This window comes from Tyto alba, unplaced genomic scaffold (assembly GCF_018691265.1).
Source record: "Tyto alba isolate M040663 unplaced genomic scaffold, T.alba_DEE_v4.0 Super-Scaffold_3, whole genome shotgun sequence".
In the NCBI taxonomy this organism is placed as follows: Eukaryota; Metazoa; Chordata; class Aves; order Strigiformes; family Tytonidae; genus Tyto; species Tyto alba.
In genome coordinates, this window is record NW_024881304.1 from 5,699,199 (window position 1) to 5,722,589 (window position 23,391).

General features: G+C 36.9%; 2 protein-coding genes across 11 annotated transcripts in view; one reads left to right on the top strand and one right to left on the bottom strand.

The window, feature by feature from the left end:
• Positions 1-6,900, bottom strand: part of ERC2 (ELKS/RAB6-interacting/CAST family member 2) — a 559,477-nt gene extending 552,577 nt beyond the window's left edge. Inside the window, exon 1 of one of the 2 annotated variants that reach the window (XR_004405890.2) lies at positions 6,678-6,900. The gene's annotated coding sequence lies outside the window, so the exon portion shown is untranslated. Of the gene's footprint in view, positions 1-6,289; positions 6,480-6,677 lie in introns of those variants that run through there. The other variant, XR_004405889.2, reaches the window with a different exon arrangement.
• Positions 6,901-7,056: 156 nt separating this feature from the next.
• CCDC66 (coiled-coil domain containing 66) overlaps positions 7,057-23,391 on the top strand; it is a 35,330-nt gene continuing 18,995 nt past the window's right edge. For 6 of the 9 annotated variants that reach the window (XR_006165983.1, XR_006165984.1, XM_042799760.1 and 3 more), the window contains exons 1-14: positions 7,076-7,142; positions 8,214-8,278; positions 10,233-10,255; positions 11,081-11,501; positions 12,427-12,562; positions 12,731-12,834; positions 13,816-13,940; positions 14,690-14,860; positions 15,704-15,835; positions 18,462-18,715; positions 19,093-19,177; positions 19,953-20,114; positions 21,547-21,694; positions 22,139-22,261. Coding sequence is in view for 7 of the 9 variants with exons in the window: in XM_042799760.1 (XP_042655694.1) it covers positions 7,132-7,142; positions 8,214-8,278; positions 10,233-10,255; positions 11,081-11,501; positions 12,427-12,562; positions 12,731-12,834; positions 13,816-13,940; positions 14,690-14,860; positions 15,704-15,835; positions 18,462-18,715; positions 19,093-19,177; positions 19,953-20,114; positions 21,547-21,694; positions 22,139-22,261 (1,960 nt within the window). In the remaining 2 variants the exon portion in view is untranslated. Of the gene's footprint in view, positions 7,143-8,213; positions 8,304-10,232; positions 10,256-11,080; positions 11,502-12,426; positions 12,563-12,730; positions 12,835-13,815; positions 13,941-14,689; positions 14,861-15,703; positions 15,836-18,461; positions 18,716-19,092; positions 19,178-19,952; positions 20,115-21,546; positions 21,695-22,138; positions 22,262-23,391 lie in introns of those variants that run through there. The other 3 variants (XM_042799757.1, XM_032984363.2, XM_042799761.1) reach the window with 3 other exon arrangements.

Below are 23,391 nucleotides of genomic sequence, written 5' to 3' on the forward strand. Positions count from 1 at the left end.
TAAGAACATACTTTCCTTACATTCTTTATGTACTTCTTGGTGGTCTAAACTGTATATCTGAGAACATAAAAGTACCAATCTTTCACATAATAGTCATTTCAAGGTAACAAGTTATATGAAGACAATGCCTATTAACACAATCTCAAGTATAACTACTATTTAAATCCATGAATATGAAGAGAGGAAATGTGCAAGATCCCAGACTGAGAACAAAACTACAGTATGTATGGTCTGAACATTTCCTGGCCACAAAGGCAGGTTTCAGGAACTGCATTCCTCTGCTACATAGGAATATATTTCAGAAATATTCTAGTGTTTAAAAACTTCTTAGTGTGTAGTAATCTATGATATCATATATAAACTCCAATTTAGGGACATCACGCAAGCTCCTAATTGGAATATTATTTTAAAATCAGAACATGCAGTCCTGTATCAGTTGGAGTGCCAGAAAGTAACTGATCTTCTTGAAAGAAAGATCTTGTTTGATTTCCACAGTCAGTTTATTTGGCGTACAGATCACACAATCATTTTATTAATCATCAAGTATGCTAGCTAAAGATTAACACCATCTCATGCTGGCATTTGATTGCATAAAGTTGATAGTCACTCTTCATCCTTTCGCAGGAAGCAATCAAGAAAACAAGTCTAAAAAATTTCATTTATGGTCCCTAATATGCATTGGAAGCAAGGCCAAAACTGTTTAGGTTTCCCATTTAACTTCTGAAGACCTGAAAATTACATATGACATTGAACCTGTCCAGCAGCATGTAAGACATCTTCATGCTTTGAAGGCTACTGTTCTTCAGCAGTCAACTTTGTTTCAGTGCCCATCTGAAGAGCACTGGACAGGGATTTGCCACTTGCTCACCTGTGCAAACTACTAAATTTCACAAAGAAAAATTAAATACACCTCACAAACATTCCTGATTTACTTTATGATATCTGCAATGGCTGGAAATCCCTGAGAAACTACATACGAGTATTAAGAGAAAGGATGATGATTTCTGTCTGTCACTGTAGGGTTAAAGGACACGCTTTATGTGAATCTTATTCTGAAGAGGTTTGGGAATCCCTTCCCCCAAAATTAAGATAAAAACCAGAGATTAATGGACTCAAACCACACTTGCAGTATATTCAACCATTTAAGAAATACTCCCCCATGCAGCGACAATGCCAAATGCAAATCTGGCTATATTTCATATGCAAGTCCTAAAGAAATGTACTCTGGGGTGACCCTCTCAGCCGCATTTGTATTGTAAACGCATTTACAAACCCAATCCCAGGCCAAACCCCCATTGTTCTAGCTTCCAGAAGTTATGACTAACAATGTTGAATTTAATCATTGTGCTACTCCATTTATCTACCTAGAAAACAAGCATAACAATTCTGAGTGGGATTTTCATGAGTATGCAAGTGCTTGAAAAATCAATGGAACTTGTTCTCTTAAGTCACTTAAGACCACATATTAATGGTATTTATGTGTCTGGAGATCAAGACAGACACCTGATGAGACTTTCATAACACCTACCTCCCACTGAAATCTCATCCTCTTACCTTGCTTATATGGGCTATTAGAAAGTTTAATTAATGAGTGATTGAAGTGCTTTGTATAGTGTTTCATGATCCTTGGAAGAGATGCATGTAGCCTGAAAGCATTTTTATTCAGTCATCTGGAATTATAAGTAAAGGACTTAGGAATGCTGTTGATTAATTTATCAGGAAATGAAATAAAGCCTGGTAACTTTTCCTGCAAGCATTCCAGCAGTCCTTGCATTATAGAAATAAGCATTATCTCCTCTATTCTCCTTCCTAAAAACATAAGCACTTTAAATATTTTTGGACAAGTAGTAACAGGAAACATAATCTTTAGATTTCTTCAGATATTCCACATGAACTCCTATTATGACCATTATGTTGGATTCTAATATTGACATGAAATTCTGCAGATAAGAATCAGTAAATAAAACAACAAAAGTTAATAGGGAATCATGGCAACTTAGAATATAGTCTGTACAATGAGACATAGTGTCATGAATAGATATATTATCCACACAGAGTTTGGAATACATGGGCAAAGCATCCAGCCCAAAATACAAAAATGCCTGATGATCAGATGTAAATTCCATAGTTGCATATTTCAAAAAATGTATGTCAGTGGAGGCAATTAATTTTATATCTAGTGAAAAGATACAGGGAAGATAAACCACAATTTAAGGCTAGAGTTTTACCACCTGATGCAACCTATGTTAAAACTCTTCAAATAAAATAGAATAATTATAGAATTATAGAATGGTTTGGGTTGGAAGGGACCTTCAAGACCATCCAGTTCCAACCCCCCTACCATGGGCAGGGACACCTTCCCCCAGCCCAGGTTGCTCAAAGCCCCGTCCAACCTGGCCTGGAACCCTTCCAGGGAGGGGGCAGCCACAGCTGCTCTGGGCACCCTGGGCCAGCACCTCACCACCCTCACAGGAAAGAATTTCTTCCTTATATCTGATCTAAATCTAGCCTCTTTCAGTCTAAAACCGTTACCCCTTGTCTTACCCCTACATTTCCTGATAAAGAGTCCCTCCCCATTTTTCCTGTAACCCTCTTTAAGTAGTGGAAGGAATTGTCTTAAAGTTGAAAGGTTCCCGTGATTTAAAATAGTAACAAATATGGAAAGGTGAAAAAACTTAAGCATTTTTAAAAATGTATAACAGAGTAGGATTTAGCTTCAAAGATTCCTTTATTGGTTCTTCAAAAACATTTTAAATTATAGCATGTACACTAGATAGCTAGATTTCCTTGCTCACTTTACAAAGTATGTCAATTTATAGGCTGCAAGTAATTAGACTGTTTAAAATTTCTACTATCAGAATTAGTGCACAATACACTCTCAGTGCAATATAGGTAACTGTTCTGCAGTGGGACAGAGTAATTCTACTTTCCAGCTTTGATAAATAAATACTTTGATACAGTCCTTCTCACAATATGTAAACATTACATAGGGACTCCTTGTGAAAAGGCAGTTCAGTTAAGGGACATTGGATATTTTTAAAATTCTGCCTCTTAGTGTGGGAATAACATATGATATTTCAGGAGGAAATTTCCAAGGTAGTTTGAAAGGAAAAAAAAAAAAAAAAGTTATCTGGCCTTCATGATAATACAAAGCCAAGTATGCATTAATGGAAGCAATAGGTTTTTTTAGTGTAGGAATTCCTTTTACACAAGTTACAATCTGCTTATTTGAAATAAAATGAAAATGAATTCAAAGAGGGATACAAGCTGACTTTGTTCGAGCTTCCCTGATTCTCATTTTTTTTCTTAATGATACCAAAAGTAAATACACGTAGTTTTAGCAAACAGTGATTAGCATGTGATTAGCTCTTGATTCTGCAGATGTTTACTGTAGAATTGCTATGACCTAAACAAAAAAGTGATCAATTTTCTGGAGCTAACAAAACTGGATAGTGATGTAGTAGTACAATTGTATTACAGACTTCCTGAAATCTACTGTAATGAATTAATTCTCTGTAACATTTCACACATACTCATGTACAAACAGCATTAAACATAGAACAGAAAAACACAGAATATAGGGGACAGGTTTATTCTGTTACTTTGAAAGCATTCCCCTCCCCCATAATGCTACAGCCAACAACCTGATTTTAAGAGTCTGAATTGCTCTTTAGTATCAGGGTGGCTTTTTGAAACAGACTTGTGATTAATTATCAATTAAGCCTGTATATTGTACTCCTCAACCATATCCCATTCTGGGACCTTCAATTCCACATATGTAGAACAACTTTTCTAGACAGTCTTAACTTGTAGACAAAGAATAGAATAGTATTTTTTTTCCAAGTCCTGAAACCACTATGATTTGTATTAAAAGGATTATTTAATCTTAATTCTGGTATCATGCTGGACACCTCAGGAAAGGTTCACTATGAACAGAAAAACAGCCTTACCATTTCTGTGGACATCTTGATAAAAGAGCAGGCTATAGAGTCAATTTGCAAGTATATCAATTAAACATAAGTTTTATTTACAGCTACAGATAGCAGCATTGGATCACCTGCTATCAGCTCTTGATAGAACTGTTTTTCACACTTCTCTATCAAACACTGATGTTTAATTTATAAATTATTAAAATAAAAATAAATCCAAATGGACTGTGAAACTGATTGTTTCAGAAAAAAAATGGTTTTAGAGTCCTTCTAAGATGATCTACTGTATGACAAAGTTAAATTTTTGGAGAGATGATTGAAACTATATTGCCACCTGCTGTCTCAAACAAAAGTCAGGAGACAGGTCTGGTTGAGTATATAATTTAAAATTCTGCAAGTAGAATAGAAATCTATCAATTTGGGAAATCCATTGTGAAGCAGGGGACGAAATCTAAATTTTGAAATTGTGAAAAATGATTTAGTGCCCACTCTCCCCTTTTTTTGCTCAGCCATGATTGGATCAGAAAAAATGTGGTAAGTAAATAAGAAGGAAATTACCAGTGAAAATAGTGTAGCTAGTCATGCCCTGCTCATCGTAAAAGAACATTCTCTTGCAGCTCTTATCACTTTCTTAGCAGATACATAGTCGGGATGAAATCAGGCATAGAAGACTCATGAAAGTGAAGAGCCACTTATTACAGACACAATGTTTTAATAGATTACCGATACTGGAAGCTGACTAGGAAGAAGAAAATGCTTCAGTCTTCTGTACATCCTTAGCAAAGAGGTGACTGTCTACAGAAAACTAAGATTTAGTTTCTCTGTGGTAATGCTACATTTCAGTGAATTAACTTCTGGGAGAAGCAAGACGGTGAAAGAAACAAAGGTTAAGGTTTCTTTAACACCTCACCTTACTTTGAGTGTTTTGAGGGAACTAACCAGAACATAAGTTAATAGGTATATAAAGACTATTAAATTAATTAGAAGGGATTATGAATACCAATAGAGATGCTACCCAAAAAAAAAAAAAGATTAAAATATGTACACTGACAGGTTAGAAATATTAATACTAACACAAGTATCTCAGGAAAAAAAAAAAAACAACAAACAACAAAACACTAGTACTCCATTAAATATTTTTTTTTAAATATTGAATTAATTAAAAGGGTACAGCTTAAAGCAGTATTTCTGGGACTGGGTTAATAATAAAAGAAAATAATTGCTGTATGGAACACTACAAAAATTCCTATTCTTGGACAGTAGATAATGAAACAGATGGTACCCATTTTAAATGATTTCATCCAAACTAAACAGACAATGCCTTTCCTGATGTACAAGAAAACAATTTCAAAATTGTGGGAAAGCATTGTTCAACAGACTTTGATAATCATGTATTCTTTCATTTTGTCCCACTTCTATAAAATTTTCAGTTCTAGACTTAATGATGATCCTACAACATATCAGCTAGCCAAATTAATGTTCAGAGCTTATTCTTGATGATGCCCCAGGGAGATTCTGATCAGACACTGATATAAACCAGCCAAACACGGCAGCAGTTATCAACAACATATCTTGTATGTTCTGTGCTTCACTGGACCCCATATGTAGTGCATTACTGAGAAAAACTTCTGGTGTTCTTTTCTTTTCCTCCTTTGTTTTAGTCCCTAAATGAAAGTTTCAAAGACTCATTAGCTGATGTAACAATCAATAAATACCACATAAACAGCTGAGAAGCAATATTTAGAAAAAAAAACATAATTTTGTCTGATGACCGACATATTAATTTTATATAAAGACAAAGAAGGCAATTCAGATAATATGGCAGAGAGCTCTGCCTCATTGTCCGTTCCTCTATTACTGCTTATTTGTTTCCTTTGCAGTCTCAAAAGGGCAAAACTTCTATTATTGTCAGCTGGAGTAAGCACTACAGGATCCGCCCCATATATATGGTATCTTTGGCCTGACAAAATTAACTACATGTAGAAGCAACACTATTCAAGACAAGTCTTTGGGTCTCAACATCCTTTGAAGTGTTGGGTTTCAGTAAGCATTTGGCTTTAAGTGTAAAGGTTAAATACCATCTTGAATAGTAAAAGATCCTAACTGGCTCTGAAGCATTCTGTTGAATCTGACTATAACGCATCCAAATCCTCCTTACATAAGTCGAAGATGTTTTGCCTGAGAGAAAATGTAGATTAATTAAATTTGCACGTTTACATCTTTTGTTATGCAAGACGCTATACCTACAAAACAACAGACTGGACGGTGCTTCACACTCAGCTCCTAAAAAGCTTCTCAAGAACATCACAAAAGGACCACAAATACCCACCACCACCTCGAGCACGGTTTGGGAAACCCACCAAATAGTGACGATCGCAAAGGGCTGGATCACGAAGTTTTCAACAGGACTGTCCTGCCGAAGCCACTCAAGCAGCCCAAGGACTCTCCTGAGTAGCACTACCCGTCGAAGACTGCCGAAGGTAAGGCTGAAAAACGCCCTCCGAGGATACGCCCCGCGCATCGGGGTGCGGAGCGGTTCGCTGCCGGGGACCCCCCAGCCCCTCTCCCGCCGGGACACGGGGCTCTTTCCCTCCTCAGCCACTCTCCGCTTTCCACCGCTCCTCTCCGGGGGGACTCCCGGGCTGCCGCTGCCCCCACAGCCCCGGGGCGGGCGGGCGAAGCCCCTCACCGGCTGCCGCCGACAGCCATTTCTGCCCTCATCTGCAGCCGCACGCCCCTCTTCCCTACCTGGTCTGACTTCGTCAAAACCACACCAGGAAAACCAAAACAAAACCAGCAGGCGAGCGAGAAGTAGCCACCCTCCCAGGGAAAGCGGTCGCTAGGGCGGGAGCAGCCTCCGGCTCGGACAGCGCAGAGCCCCCTCCCTTCCTCCACCCTGCGTAGCGCTCCCACCTTCTCTCCCTCCCCTCTCGTCCCCTCCGCAGCCGCCTGCACGCCGCGGATAATCCCCCCTGGAATGGCTCTGCACCCCCAGAGGGATTTGTGCAACCTCTCCTGGCCGCGGGACTCCATCCCCCACAACGCCTCGCGGCGGCGGGCCCCGCTGTGTGCGAGGAGCCCATTGGCACGGCCGCCGCTCCGCGGGAAGCCTATCGCCTCCCGCCTCCTTGTGGGGGGCCGGCAGCCGCTGTGCGCGGAGAGGCGGCGGGCGCCGCGTCTCCTCCGCGCCGCTGGCGGAGCCATGAATCTGGGGTAAGGAGGGAGGGGAGGAACGGGCTCGCGGGGCTGGCAGCGGGAGCCGCTCCCAGCGGCGGGGCCGCGGATCTGTCCGGGGAGGGACGGCCCCGGCCCCTCACGGCCCGGGAACCCGCCCGGCCTTGCCGCGGCGGTGAGGCGCTGGCGGCGGGAGCGAGCTGCGTGACAAAGCCGAGGGGTTAAGAGACCCGTCTCTCGGGAGGGCCTCGGGAAGGGGTCTGGGAAGCGGTTTAGGGGGGGCGGGGGGCAGCGGCGCCCCCGGGCCCCGCGCCGCCCCAAAGCGTCTGCGCAGAAGAAGAGGCGCTGGGCCCGGCTCAGCTGCCGAATGGCCCTGTGCTGTTTGAACGTCTAGAGTTACAGCTTCAGACGCTTCTGTGCTAACAGGGAAGTTGCGTGTGAGCTTGAGTTTTATTAGATTTTTTTACATTTTTATTCCTTTTTTTCTTTGATGAAAGCTTGAAGATAAGCGTTGGTTTGAACATTAATCTTCGTATTAGGTTTTCTCAAATTAGTGCACGGAAGAAAGAAAAGCGTTTGGGTACTTTACACTCATACACCTAAACACTGCCAACTTGTTTTTTTTAAACCCCTTATAATAACATTTGTTTCACTTTAAAAGGTAGACGATTTTGCATGGAAACACAAAAACTGTTTTTAGAATACAGCCTCTCTTTGTGATCAGCATTGGCGTTCAGGGAGACTTCTTTAGCATTTTTTGTAGCACACAGTTTATACTGTTGGATTATTAAAACTCTTGAGGCATGCATACTGCTGTGTATAGCAACAGAGTGGCACCTTCAGCATGAAGATTTACTTTGTAACATGCAAATCCAAATGTTCCAGTATCAATAATAAAAATAGCCCCTCTTCAAAGCCTCTTGATTTCTTCATATTAAGTAACTTCCCACAAACGTAAAAAATTGGGGTATGAAAGACTATCTGGACCAACAGTAAATACAGTGTTATAATTAAGTACAATTGTCCTTAGTAATGTAAAAATCTTACATTATTAGATTACTTAATATTTCAGATACCCCTCCCTCTCTCTCTCTCTCTCCCATTTTGCAGTGATGGACTGAAACTTGAAACTGAAGTGCTGGATGGAAAGCCTAGGCTAATTTTAGCTGCTTCTGGTATTTTTTACATCATTTATCTCAAGTAATTTTTAAAGCTTCTTGAAGTTAAACCTAAGATCCAAGCAACATGAAGCACAGCTTTACTGAAATATTTTTCATATTAAGAAGAATATTTGCGTGTTGTTTACAAGTCCTCTTACCAGCTTGATAATGAACTTTGGAATAGTCTGTCTACCGGTGAACAGCTGGCAAAGGGTCTCGACTATTTACAGCTGGTCTCCATTTTAAGTACTATTGTATATTGACTGGCATAACTTGATAATTTCTGTAACTTTATAGCATCTTACTTACCAAGGAAAAAGAGGCCTAGTAAGACTGCTTAATTTACACAGAATTACATCATTACAGTCACATTTCTGACTTTAAAGCAGCTTTAGTATTTGGCAGTTGACATAATTTTCAATAAGCAGTTTATTTAGGCCAGATCTCACTACTACCATCTGAGATAGACTTTTCCATAATTAAGCATTCATAATTCTTCATAATTAAGCATTAAGTTTCTGGTTTTGTGATTTGTCAGACATATGTTTCTGTACAAGCACAAGTCCACTTTCCCTAACTGTTCTACATAGCAGTCAGGATACAGGAATTCACTGTTTAATGCCCTCTAAATAAATTTTCTGCATTTACTGAGCAGCTGTCTAATGAGGCATTACAGGGTATTTTGAGTCAGTAAGGAATACCAGTCTACTAGAAAAAAAACCTTGCAACAACTCTGAAACAGCAATGCTACAGCTTTTACTTTTTACAATCATAGTTAGCATCACTAATGATAGGGCCAATGTAGATTCCATAGTGCTCTAAGATAAAGCATGACCTTTGACATTGAACTAGCCTTGAACAAGCACTCTTGTCCAGGAATTAACACGTTTGTACAACTGATAAAAACAGCACTTCCTTGAATTGAATTGTGTACAAAATTGTATCAAAATGTATTACTTGCAGATTTCAGTTTTTCTGCACTGTCAAATATGGCTCACAGTCTTAGGGGCTAAAGTAGGATTCTGCAGTAGTTTAAAATGATACTCAGGATAGTTGTTTCTCCCTTACACAGAAGAGAAAAAAAAAAAAAAAAACAAACAAATAAAATAACCCATAAGCAGCACTTTGGAGTTCCACATTATGTATCCCCCCAGTGTGATGGCAACGACCATATTTATATCTCTCCTTTCCACAGAGAAGTTGGGTTTGCATAGCATGTAGGATCCCACTTTGTTTAATTTCTGAATAGCCAGAAAGAAGTCAAAAAGTGACACTTTCACCTACTCAGATGAGGGTTGATTGAGAACCCAGTGATAAACGCAGCCACAAAACACCTTTACTACTGAAACATAAAGATGGTGCAGGATTTAATGCCTGTCTCTGCAGGACAACAATACAGCATGCTCCCAAGTTTTAAAATGTTCGTCTAAATTGGAAACTATTAATAGTGTGGTTTTACAGGCTTTTAAGAACAGTTAGTGTTCTCTATTATCTTTAATTGGTAATGTAAAAAGAAGGTATATGTGCTACCAGTGCAGAATGTGCAACAACCACTGTCAGAGCAATAATTGCATAGTGCAGCTGAAGAAGCCTTGATTTCAACAGATGTGTTCCACTAAAATATCATCCCTACTCTTTTCTCCCTCTTTTCCATTAGCCATGTGAGCAGGATTTCTTGTGTTGAATACCACACTCCCCCTATTAATCAAAATTGTAATATTCTTTATTAATAAGTATTATATTAAACATAACAGGAATATATCTAACTTTTTGCAATGTACTTTTGAAGTGTGTATACTGAAATAATAAAAGAATATATAATTAGGGCAGATGTTATGGGGAAAGTACTTTCCCCCTGCCTTACAAAAATCAGATTAATGTCACACTTTACTAATTTTTCAAGATTGTTTTTCAGGAGGAAGTTGTTATTAAATACTTCTCTCATATGTTTGTGTTTGTTTCCCCAAAGATAAATCAAAGCCTGCAATTAAGGTAAGTGGAAAAAGGACTTTTTTGGTTAGAGCACACAAATTGACTAGTTAATTTGTTAACACAGAAATTTGAGAACACATTTGAACTGTCTAAATACTTGTAATCAATTATATTTATGAAAGATAAATATGTACTTATGGGTCCCTTCCAACTTGAGATATTCTGTGATTTCTCAGGTTCACAGTAGCTATTATAAAGGATGAATTAGAAGTTCCATGACACTTTCTACCCTTGCAAAATGCTTTAATTTACTTTGCTAAGAAGTTACAGCAGCACAGGAAATCATCTAAATCAAAACTTTCAGAGAACTTAAAGGGATTATGGTAAAATAGGGACCTGAAGTGTGTTTAAGTTCCAGTTTAGTTGTATAGGTTGTCTCTGAGTAAATTGGAATGCCGTGGGTTGGGGTAGGAAAGAAAGCAGAAAAAGGTCTTAATACACAGGAGATAATTAAAAGTGTGCATCAAGGACCCTGAAAAGGGTAAAACTTTAGTGCAGAATGGAAACATTAAGACTGAAATAATACTGGCTCTATGGTGAAAACATACACCTGTTTGAAGCCAGGCTTCAGAAACACCAAAGAAAAGCAGAATTAATGTTTATTAATTCTTTTAAATGTTATGTCACTGTTCTTTGTACTGTCATTTTTAAATATTCAAATTTAGGTGCTGTATTCTCTTCCAAGGTATTCCTTGTACTCATGAAGATACTTCATTAGTTTATACCGAGTAAAATGACACTTGTTGCTTCAATCATGTTTTCATTTGTTACTGTGCAGTTTTATTTCCTTATTTAATAAATGGTGAAAACTTATTGCTTTAACAGATGGGTAATAAAGCCAGAGCACCGAAACAGGCATTGAGAATAAGGCATACTGAACATGTTCTGAGGTTGACACAAAATGCTTGTATGAAGCAGGAAAACTTAACAAAACCAAGGAGTGAATCAAGCTTATCAGTGATGAAAGGTGAAAAACTGCAAGTTACTAAATACTCCTCACATGAAACCGCAACTAAAGATCACTCCCTGATTTTCCAGAGAGAGAGCACAAACAGATACCCTGATTCAGAGAATACTAACATTGATAAAAAAAGTAAACAGAAACCTCAAACCCCATGTGTATCAGCTGAAGACCTAAGAAGTTTGGTGTGTTTAACACAAGCACAGCTTCAACAGATTTTGATGACTATAAGAGAAGGAAACAGAAGCCTCTCCGAGACTCATAATGAAAAACAAGAGAAAATGGGTAAGGTACCTATAGTTGAGTAAGTTAATTTCATGAAAACAGAGCGAAGTGTGAAAGCTTAACTTTGAGTTCATAATTTAAGCTTATTTGCAGGCTGCAGAGATGTTGCTCATGTCTAATGGTCTTAGACAAAATACTGTTTGCTATTATAGATCTGAAATTGCCTGTTACTGTTTGAAACTAAGAATTTGATAATTTTAACAGTAAAAACTGAGGATTGCTTCATGGTATTCCAGTAGTTTGAAGAGCAAAATGGCAAGCAATTCTGTCAATATTTAATGCAAAAAAGGAACCATTTTACATTGGGGAAAACCATAGTAGAACTGCACTGTACCATTACCATTAGGAGCTTGGAAAAAATAACAAAACAAAAAAAAAAAAAAACAAAAAACCCAATACATCAAAGAGATAGGCCCTTTTGGTTTTGTGAAGAGTTCAGGGCTTGCCATATGTCTCAAGATTAGGAGTGCCATTTTCTTCTGGCCTGAAGGTGTCCATGTATCTTTTTGCCTAACTGTAATATTACTGTTGAAGGGTAATTTTTTTTTTCTTCCAATTCCTCTACTCAGAAGCGTAAGAACTATTGTGTATCTTCTTGTATTACATCCTTACTTCTGTTTGTGGACCTGTGGAGGTGGTCAACTTTTGCCACCAAGAGTAAGACACATTGCAATTAAGCAGAGTCTCAAAGTCTGAGCTCTTAGCTAAGAACAAGTGTTTACCTTAAGTCTATCATTCTAAAAATACTCTGTGAAGTTGTAATTTATGTGCCTTAACTGTACAAGCAGGGCTGAAGACAGCTATGTTAAATAGCGGGGAATTTGCAAGTTTCTACTGTTCTCAAAGTGTTTTCTCAATGTTGAAGAAAGTTTAGTGGTCATATATATGTTCGTATATCTTTTTATATATTTATATTCTACCACAGCTACTAATGAGGCACCAGAGGAAAACATTATAGCATTGCTTCAAAAAACGTGTGAAATGTCATCTGTTGGCGGTGAAGCTAACTCTGATTCAAGCAGGAAACAAGAAGCATATCCACAGCCAGAACAGAAAGTTACGTATGTAGATCTGTGTTACTGTCTACAAAAATTGTATTTCCAATGAAGATTCATATTGTAGTTCTTAATCACAGTAAAAATCTTTATAAATACTAATTATAAAGTTACCTTTAAAATTAACAGATTAGCTTTTTAGGTAAAATTATTTTTTCCCCTCCTTTTCTCTAGAAAGGATTTGTGGAAACCTGGTGACATGTTTAGTACCCTGGGTGAAAGAGAAGGGGAGAAGGCCTTATTAGAATTACGAAAGACCCAATGGAAGAAGGAATTAGGTACTTATGAGATATAGAATATATTTTTGATCAATTTATTACACACAGGATGACAAGAAAATTTGTGCTTCTTGTGCTCTTTTAAATTTACTTAGATCAGTGCAGTTGCTACAAAATGGAAAGTACATAGTTTTATAAATCTGCAAGACAGATGACAGATTAATATTCTTGAATTTCAAAATTTTATGCAAAGATTATCTGTAAGTTCTTGCAAAAATTCTTCTTAACCAAATAAATATAATCACATATATTCTGTTATTCTTATTTTAGGCGTTACTTGCCATGGATTTTGTCACATTATGCCACTAGTGATAGCCATTATCATTAACAATTTAATTTGTATTTTAATGGGAAAAGTGTCACCCTAATCTACAAGCATGACTGAATGTATCAAATTGCAGTTTGAACTTGAAACGGTTTGCACTCCTGCCGCATCACCAACCAAGGGGAATCTCTGTAGAAAAATAAGAATGTTTAATGCAGTAGTAAATTCTCTGGCAAATTAAGCCTTTTATGATTCACATGCAGGAGTGTTGTGTTTTGTTTTCAACTTGGGTGTAGACCATCTGGTTTTAGGGTTTGGTTCTGCCTTGTCACTATTTTCCATGTATAGCTCCATTGATTTTAATGATATTACAGTTGTCCAAGACTGTTATAATAAAATTGAGAGAGTTTATATACTTCATTATTTGTTAATTTCCCTCTTTCCCTGGGCCACTGTTAAGCCTTCAGTGTTTTGTAGTCTTATCTGAGAGATTCCCCAATTACCTTTGCATCTCTGGGCAAACACTCAGCTGCTATCCTCTTAAGAGTAGAGTCATGTTTAGACTGATTTGTCAGAAAACGGTGATTTTCTCCTGTAGTCCATTTTACAGTCATAATTACAGGGTAGACATACATTGCTTTTAAAAAACAAACAAACAAACAAACTGCTACACATCTGTATTAGGAACTCTTACTAGAGTTTATTTTTTTTTGAAGATGAACAGGTAGCACTGAAGAAGAAACTGAAAGAAACTTTGGAGGGAGAGGTGGGTTATTTCTGGGCAAAACCTGGCAATCATAAAACCCATAAAGAGAAAGTGGAAACAGCTGACCCAGATAAGGTAAGGCTATCAGTTAAACACAGAAGAGCACATAGTTTCCACAGCACTGTTCCAGAACAGTTCAACTTTTAATTCATACAAGATTTTCTTTTCTGTACGAGTCCAATCTCAGTGGTTACTTTAAACTCTTTCATGGCATAAATTGCTGAACTCCCTGTTTCACGCTTACCTATTGCTCCAATTGTATTTTCACAACTCCTATGCTGATTCCTAACTAAAAGGTATAAATCTTTTCTAGTTCTGTTTTGAAGAATAATCTTAAATTTAATTCCTGGTTATATAATTATTTATATTGTTCATAAACTCACATATATTTGGTGGCTTACATATTAATGAGCATAGCAATTTGACTTTTAGTCTAAACTGCCTTTTAAAAAGTTAGCTGTCACTCTGAAAATGCTGTGCACATAAATAATATTATACTCAGATGAGACTTTTCCAATTGATTGCTGTTGAACCAAAGTTAGGGTTGTACCTGCTATCATTTATTAGAGCAAAAGCAAATTGCTTTTTTTGGTAGCATATTCAGCATTTCTAGAAAAGTTGCTGCTCTGCCCCATAAGAATTTGTTTCAATCTACATAATTAAGAAATACTGGGTATGAGATGCTTCGTTACAAGTTGTGGCTGAAGTTCTAATGACTAACCACTTCCAGAAGTATAATTTACTTGTTTATTATGGGCTATTTAATACAAACACAACAGGTAAGCTAAATGTATCAAGTCATAAAGTGGTCACTTTATTTTCAGACAATGTTTCCAGCTGACTCTATTACCACTGAGGAAAACTGTGTCTGTACAACTCCTTCAACCACAGCAGCTAATAAAGTTCCACTGAATGGTTCAAGTGCTCCAGCTGGGCAGTCTTCTGATTTTTGTTCTGATTTAGCAGCTGACAGTTGTGCAGCATCTGTTTTCAGGGTAAGATTTTCAAATTGCATGGAGTTGGTTTTTTACTGATTTATTGACAACAGATGTATATCTTCAGTAGTTCTCCTAAGCCAGAATAATTCAGGAGACCTTTTTGCTCCAGTTAAAGATTTGTATTAATTTTTTTTAATGTTAATCAAAATATTGATGCCTTGAAGACTGAGAATTTTCAGGACTGATGTGAAGAACAGTTCTAGAGGTGTGAGATGAAGTGTTAATTAGCTTTTAAGTATGCATTAAAGAAATTGAGAAGTGGGAACTTATCAGAAATGAAAGACTTTAAAAAACATACATTGATGGCAGAAGTAGTTTTTGAGTTACTGATAGTAGGCAGTGATGGAAGAGTGTTTTCTGTCAGTATTGAAAGTTCTCATTGTCACTGGAGTTTGTTTAATGATAAAGATATCCATTAAGGAGCAGAAACACTAGAATGAACATGGTATCTAGAATTCACTTGAGATAGATCACTACTAATTAGATCCTGGTGCTAAATCTACTTGGAACACAGACTGAGCAGTGAACCACAGGAAGAAGGAAGGGATTTTTATTCATGATACCTGTAAGTACAGTTTTCTGGTGTGAGAATCTGATGGCTTAAGTTAGAATAACATTCAAAGACTGTCTTATTTGGCATCTTTCTAACAACTGAAGCATTTTTATGGAGCAGTTAGACACTTGCTATGGTTACAAACTTACATTCATATTTTTTGTGCAGGAGAACAGCCCAGTTATGCCAAGCAACTGAAGGCAGAGCTTTTTGCCAAGTCTTTATTATGTGGCTAGACAAGGTGCTGAATTTTTTGTACAAGGAAGAGACTAGCACTTCTATTTCAGGAAGCTGTGCCACAGGAACAACCTTTTAGTGCTTTGAAGCATGAGCAACAGAATAAGTGGCTTGAGGAGTTGGACAAACAGAATGAAGAAGCTAAGATACAAAAAATAGAAGAAAAACTTAATTTATCAGAGGTATCTGTGCTTTAGAGGGTCTTTTTGAAAAGAGATAAATTTTTATCTACATTTTTTTTCTAAGAAATAAAAGATGAAATTGTAGGCCTGATGAAGTAGCGACAAAGATGTAATTACCTGCAGCATGCCCAGGTTTTCACCTTAAGTCCATAAGATGGTCTAATTGTACATTCAGCCAGTAGCTGTTCCAGTATTTTGATGGCAGAGAACAGAGTACCATGTGTCTGGTCTGATGTGTTAGAGTGCTTGCTGCAGAGATGAAGACAGTGATATTACTATATTTTTTTTTTCCTCTTTCCCACCATTGTGCAAAAGCATTAGGGTTTGGAAGGTGTTGTAGAAACACTGGCTAGAGACTTTGTAAAAAGATTTTTTCTGTAGACTACAGGAGGAGATGAGAAAAAAGAAGGAAAGTAACAGATAACTACAGTGTGTCACAGGGGTGTTCAAATCCTGTTTCTAGACATACTATTTTAATACACATACAATCTTATGAAACTTTTTTAAACACTTCTCCAAAAATATTGAAAAAAATAGCCTTACCTTTTCTAGTCTTCGGTTTTTCCACGCTGTTGAATGTAGGTCTCTTATGCTGGACTAGAAGGAAATCATGGCCAATATAATTGCTGTGCAGGTGGAATACCTGAAGAGACTTCTAATACTGTCCCTGTTGGCCAGTTTGGTCAATATATCCTTTACCTCTGGAGGTACTTTATGTAGAAGCTTTACATGTTAATATTTCTACCATTAGTAGCTTTAAGGTTATTGGAATACTCTGCATTCTTATACAGCCCAATACTGATACTCTTCCAAAGACTCTTTGTCTTTTGGATTGAAGAAATACACAGGGAGATTATACTATTGCTAGAATCCACATTTCCAAATTACTGTCCACAGCTTTAACCCCAGGATTATATCTTTTACCATGCATCAAATATAGTCATATCATGAGATGTTCCATATTATTAGTGAACAGGAATCTTGATTACCAAAACCTGATTGATATGAATGCTCACAGTCTGTGGCCTTTTGGATTAACAGGCTACAATTTTTACTCTCAACTGAAGCATTTACAGCAACTGCACAATTCCTAGACAGAAATTCTTCGTTTTAATTCCACAGTGTGTAATACTAAAAGAGAGCTTTCCTACCCACTCTCCAAAAAAAACCCTTGTTGCCAAGGTGGGTTACATACCTAAACACAATAAAATCTCTTAATTTCCTGAGTTGTTGAAGGGATTGGATTTCCTTAGTAAACTGAGCTTTGTAACAGTGATGGGAACACAGCTGTGAAAGGTTCCTTCATTAGCTGCCTTGGTTTTTTAATTTGATAGGTGTGCTGTGGGAAGATGATTGGTCATCAGTGAGTAACCTAACTAACCTCACTTCTAGCCTCTTTCTGAAAGGAAGTTGATGTGCACTTAATCTCGTTTTATTCAACATCTTTTTTTTCAGATCTCATGTTATACTCTCAACCCTTCTACATATTGTACCACAGACTTGCATAAGAATAAAGTAGATTTTCCATCTACTCTGATCTGCTTCTACATCATAGACTGTTCAAAGGGAACAGAAGGAAGACTAATTTGCATTCTTATTATTTGGACTATGATTGTCTTGCTTCTTTTAAAATAGGTGTGAAATTTTTCTAGTACAAGTGAATTTTTATTTAAGGAAAGGGCTACTAGGAAGTTTATTAGATTAGATTGTGTTAGTTTTTTTCCTGTAGAATTCAGGTTTTGAAGCAGCCATTCTCCAGTCCCTCCAGGGAAATAGTTCTTTCAGTCAGAAAAGAAAACCTTCTCGGTACCTGTAGCAAAAACAGAGGCCCCTTCAATAAAAATCTTTCATTAGTGACATACTTGGGTTTTCCAGTTGCCAACACTGAGCCAAAACCATAAACCTGGGTGGTACAGAAGAGAGACTTAAACCCAGTATGTCACCTCTACAGATGATTTAGATACTTTGCTAGGATACCAGCGATGGCTGCTGTGGGTGGAAGAGGTTTTGAAAGAGGGCTTATTTTGTAATAGGGCTGTCTAGTTGAAAATAGGAAGTTAGAGATTAATATCTCGGCCCAAAGCACATGAATTCTGCTACTGTCCAGAATTAAAATGGAAGAGGTAAATGTAGGACTCTTGTTATGTTACTGGAGAGAGAATGTTTACACAACAGGAGGAGAACATGGCAAAGTGGGCAGGGTACTGACCTCTCAGTCAAGCAGCTCCCAATACTATTAGAAAAATTATGGAATGGAATAGTAATATAAATTGAAAAAACAGTACCAAAAAGCCTGAATCCATGTTAACTTGTTATTTTTTCAAGGGTTTTTCACTTTCTAATTTCTGGGTTTAGTTTTTTTTTCTGAAAATATAGTAGCATTATGGTTTTGCTGACCAAGTATGTGGATCAGCAGTATAATTTATGATCTGACTTGTGTTTTAAGCAACAGACACACTCTGTTTTACCATGTAGGGAATTAACTACTGTCTGATTGTAGCTCTGTGATAGCTTTTCAAATGTTCCTGTTGTACAAAGCGTGTATTTTCTGTTTTGTTAACCTTACTTTATAGAAACAGTGTAACTGAGCATGTTTCTGTTTTTTTGTTGCTTCTTATTTTCTTAGGCTGAAGAGCAGGACAGATGGGCAATGCATTTTGATTCTTTAAAGAACCACCTTAATTCTAACGCACAACACTCCCTAAATGGAATGTACAAAAAGCAGCCTGAAAGTCTTTGCCTGTCACCTGACCCTAAGGAGCTGACTGCTTTTATTCACCCTTTTTCACCTGCAGCTTTAGGCAACTTCATGCCCTTAAAGGTGGAAAATGCAGGAAAATCTGCTAAAAACAGTGCTTTGGAACACAGTCAGAAAGTCAGGTGAGTGAACTTTGTAAGGATAATCATCTTCCCAGCCAGTACATTTCTGATACCTCTTTAGAATTTTTTTTTTTTTAAATTGAATATGAGTCTTTAAGTCTGATCTCTGGATCTTACTCCTTTGACTTATGCTTTTTTTAGAAATGTCACTTGTTTCACTTTTGAAAGACACAAGTGCTTCCGTTGTTCATTAATAAAATTTACTGCAAATAACCTTACTTTGTTCCTTAGTAAAATGAATTTCATAATTGTAAATTAATATAATGAGATAACCTCAATATGAAAATATTACTTGAAATCTAACTGATTCTAATTAAGAAAGACTTTAGGATTATCTTTTAATGATTAAAAATATTTACATGTTTCTTTGTTCATAGTTTCCTCCGTTCAATGACTGCTCTCCTGGACCCTGCACAGATTGAAGAGAGAGACAGGAGGCGGCAGAAACAGTTAGAACATCAGGTAGACTTTTGTTTTAAAGTCTAACACTATTTTAATGAGAAGGAAGGATGAAAGGTAGTGTTGTCTTAGGAATAAAGAATGAGATTTAATACCAGAATCCAGTGAGGCCCTTGACTTCTCTGCTTCAGATTACATGTTTACAGTTGTTTAACAGTGTATCATTCTGTTAGACTCTACAGTTTTCTTTTAATATTTGTACAGAGATTTTTGCATTTCTGTAACTGAATTCTTGCCTCAAAAAATGTACAGTGTAGTATTTAGAGCTCCAGTAGGTTTGTGTGTATTTTTCTTCAGTCTCCACTGTCATCAGGCAGACTGATATTTACAGATACCCACTCCATGAATCTTTAAATTTTTATCTGCTTTACTGTCATTTACATTACTTCTCTGGCATTCTAACTGAACTGCTAGATCAAAATACTACCTTACAGTATGTAAGGTAAAAATCAGACCACCATTTCTTTACAAGAAAAAGAAAAGCATTTTATAAAACATAAAAAGCTTCTTTTGTTTGAGTATTGCAAACTGCTTTATTGGGCTGGTGGCTCCCCCTCTCCATCCTCTCCCCCCCCACCTCCCCCCCCCCCAAAAAAGGAAGACAGCTACCCCTTGTGAGGAATTAAAAAAAACAAAAATGTTTGAAATTAATTGTCTTGATTTTTTTTTTTTTATCCAAATTCAATTACTGTACAAGTATATGGAAATACACAAATAAATAGCTAATAATACCTTAATGTCATATCTTTTCATTTTCCTTTTTTTCTGATTCTACTAGAAAGCAATAATGGCTCAGGTAGAAGAAAAACGGAAGAAGAAACAACTAGAGGAAGAGCAGAGAAAATGGGAAGAACAAGAGGAAGAACAGCGCCTAGCACGAGAAAAAGAACAAATGCAGAAACAGTTTGAAGAAGATATGCTGAAACAAAAACAAAAGGAGGTGGGTTTTTGCATTTACTTTAGTGCAGATAGTCTGTAATAATGCTGGGTTTGAGGAGAATGGTTCTTGTTCTTCACCTTATCACACTGAGAATGAAAACTATCCAAAATATAGACATTTGAAACCAAAATCTGTTTCCTCAGTTAATACTTTGTAACACCATACAACTTTTAAGGGAGGTTTCTTATTTTTGGACAAGGGCCTTTTCAGGAAGAGAAATAATATGAACCGGCAAAACCAGAATTGTAGTTTTGAATAATGCAGAAACGTGCATTTTTAAATTCAGATTTTAAATAAATACCTCAAATTATGTGGTCCAGTTATTGTTGTTAGTAACTTCATGCTTTTAAGATGGCTCAGTACGATGAAGTTTACCTGACGGGATGTGCTTTCACTCTAGATTAAAAGTAATTCATGTTTTAGAACTTTTTTCTGTGTAATTATCGCTGAGCTTTACATATTCAAGTTAAACCAAAAGTACATTTTGACCATTGGCAAGTACAAATTTTGCATTTGCATACATTCTTACCTCTGTAGAAGGTTAAAAGCTGTGTCTGATGTTTTATTCTTCCTTTTGGCATGGTAGCAGCTATCACTGTTTGCTTCATATTTGGAACAGTAGCAGAATTCCATGATGTCATAAGACAGGGTGATTCCAAAAACACACCCTTCTCCAAAACCTGCAGAAATACAGAAATCCCTGATTTCTTTGCATTTTCTGGATGGAAACATATAGCATCCACCTGTAGATGCTGGAACAAACTGGTAGAGACTGGGAGTGTTGTCTTTCTCTGCAGTAGACGAGCTCCTTCAAAATGTGTTATGCTATCAGTTGTTCTTGCTTCCACCTAGAAATTCAGTAGGAAGCAGGGATAGGATGGTAGTAGCAGTTTGGAAAGGAGATTTCCCTTGGCCCAGTCTCCTGCACCTTGAACCTGCTGAGTCTGGAAACTGTAACCCTCATACTCTGGGATGTTCTGCCTTTGTTAGGGAGGCTTCTAGTGTCTCCTTTCAGTGGCAATAGGAAGAAGGTGGGTTTTAAAATTATTTTTATTTAGGATTCTTTTATTTCATTTAACCACATGATAGGAGGAAGTCATAGATAGCTGAAATCAGATGGCATTTAGGAAGAGAAGGATTTGTTAGAAGGGAGATAAATATCCAAATGAATTTTGAGGATCTTGATGCTCACTTTTTAATGCTAGGATTGAACATCTTTCGTTAGCACAGCAGAGGTTCTGAATTTGACTTTATAATCATAAAAGTTATATGTTACTTATTGCATCTACTCAACTAATTTTGGTTTTGTTTTCTTAAAAAAGAAGCTTTACACAAAATAAGAATATATGTAAACTTTGAGGATTATTAATCCCATTAAGTTTATTCTCAAAGTAAATTACCATCTATATTTACTTCTTTTTTATTTTTAAAGGAATTCGCGACTCTTAAAACAAATGAGATCTATCAGACAATGCAGAAAGCTCAAGAATTAGCACAGAGATTAAAACAAGAACAGCGCATTCGAGACTTGGCTCAAAAGGGACATGACATTTCAAAACTTCAGAAGAATCTTGGTGGTGGCAAGTAGAAGTCTTTTCATACTCAGTTTGCCTATTCCTTTGGTGTTTGCACACAAATTTTGTGAGTTTTGTTTTGTTTTGTTTTGTTTTTCCCTGCCTGCATTTGGGTCAGAAATTGCTCCTTTGCTTCACAAACCAAATTTAATTTCAGCTTCCAAAGAAATATCAGTTTAACTAATACAGAGAATATTTTATTTTGGTAAGCTTCAAATACTATATTACATAAAGGAAGGAATATGAAGATATTATCAGGAGTGAATAGGGAATATTCAGACGTATGTGCCGTTGATTAGATTTCCAGTGAAAAAGGGAGAGTATTAGGATCTGAACCATAGTTCTCAGTCTTGCTTTGAGTTATAAACCACAACAGTCTGATAACTTGACAACATGGTTTAAATGAAACATGCGTTACTAAATTGAACAATTTTACTTACTACTTTTTAGGTGATACAGAATTTGAAAACTGTAATACTGGCGTTTCACATCAAAGTAATCATTTTTCAGATGACATTAAGAGTCACACTGATCAGAAGACTTCTTCTCGGAAAGACACTGCTGTGCAAACAGGTATGCAGCCCTTGATTTAATTACTCCGAGGTACTGCAAGAAAGATGGTAGAGCAGCATATTTATGAAGCTGAGCCAAATCACTGTCATTCAGAATGGAATAAAACTAGAAAGAAATACTTGGACAGACACAGACATGTTAGTATATTACAACGTATTACTATAATCTTCTAAATAAATTATATGTCTATATGGTTATTACTTACCAGTTACAGGTTCAAATCACACAGTCTGGAATACAGCATTGACTTAGAGTCATGGTCACAAGCCACGTAGAACTAAATTTAAGGCATTTAAACATGTAGTTGTAGTAGGCTTCAACGTGAATGTTCACAGGCTTACGTAACATGATTTGGTATAGAGCAGGGCTGGGTTCCTAATGAATCTGTGAAAATACTGGCTGAAACACTGTCAGTAATTCTGGAATTAGAAAACTAGACTAATTGGAAAATGAGAGCTTACATTCAGATGTTTAGAAAAGCTTTTTACAGTTCTTCCTAAATACCCAGACAGAATTGAGGGTCCATCTAGATAGAATACTTTCCAGTCTTTATCTTGATTTTGTGTCACACCATTAAAAAACCCAGCTCAAACTTAGTCTGCATTTATTAATGTTGTAGATGAGGTAGAATGAGCAGATTCAGTGGAAACTTACAGTCACTTTATGCTTTGTATTTAGAAATTTATTAGCTTATCACTTGTGAATTGGAGGCTTTATTTTATTTCTATTTGCTTTAAACAATTAATATTTTTTGTTTTAATGGTGTTGGTAGAAATCTTACTGTGAATTTGGAGAGCTTACAAATTAAATAAGATTTCTGTGTATGCCCCTTAATAAAGAAAGAAGCCAGGTTCTTAGTAATTTAAAAATTGAACAACATATTTCCATTGGAAGACAAGGCTTAGGAAACTAAGTTACTCCCAGTAGCGCTGTGAATATGGCCAAACCATTCGCATTCTAAACTAAAGAGAAGCTGTGCTTTGCTCTTTACCTTTGGGTACCATAACAGAAATGGAATTCTACATTTTAAAATAATGTAGTTTCATTTTACATAAATTTTGCTTTTTGGCTTGATTTCATTCTCCAGTCTTTATTTTTTTGCCTGTCCTTACTGAGTTTGCTTTTATCAG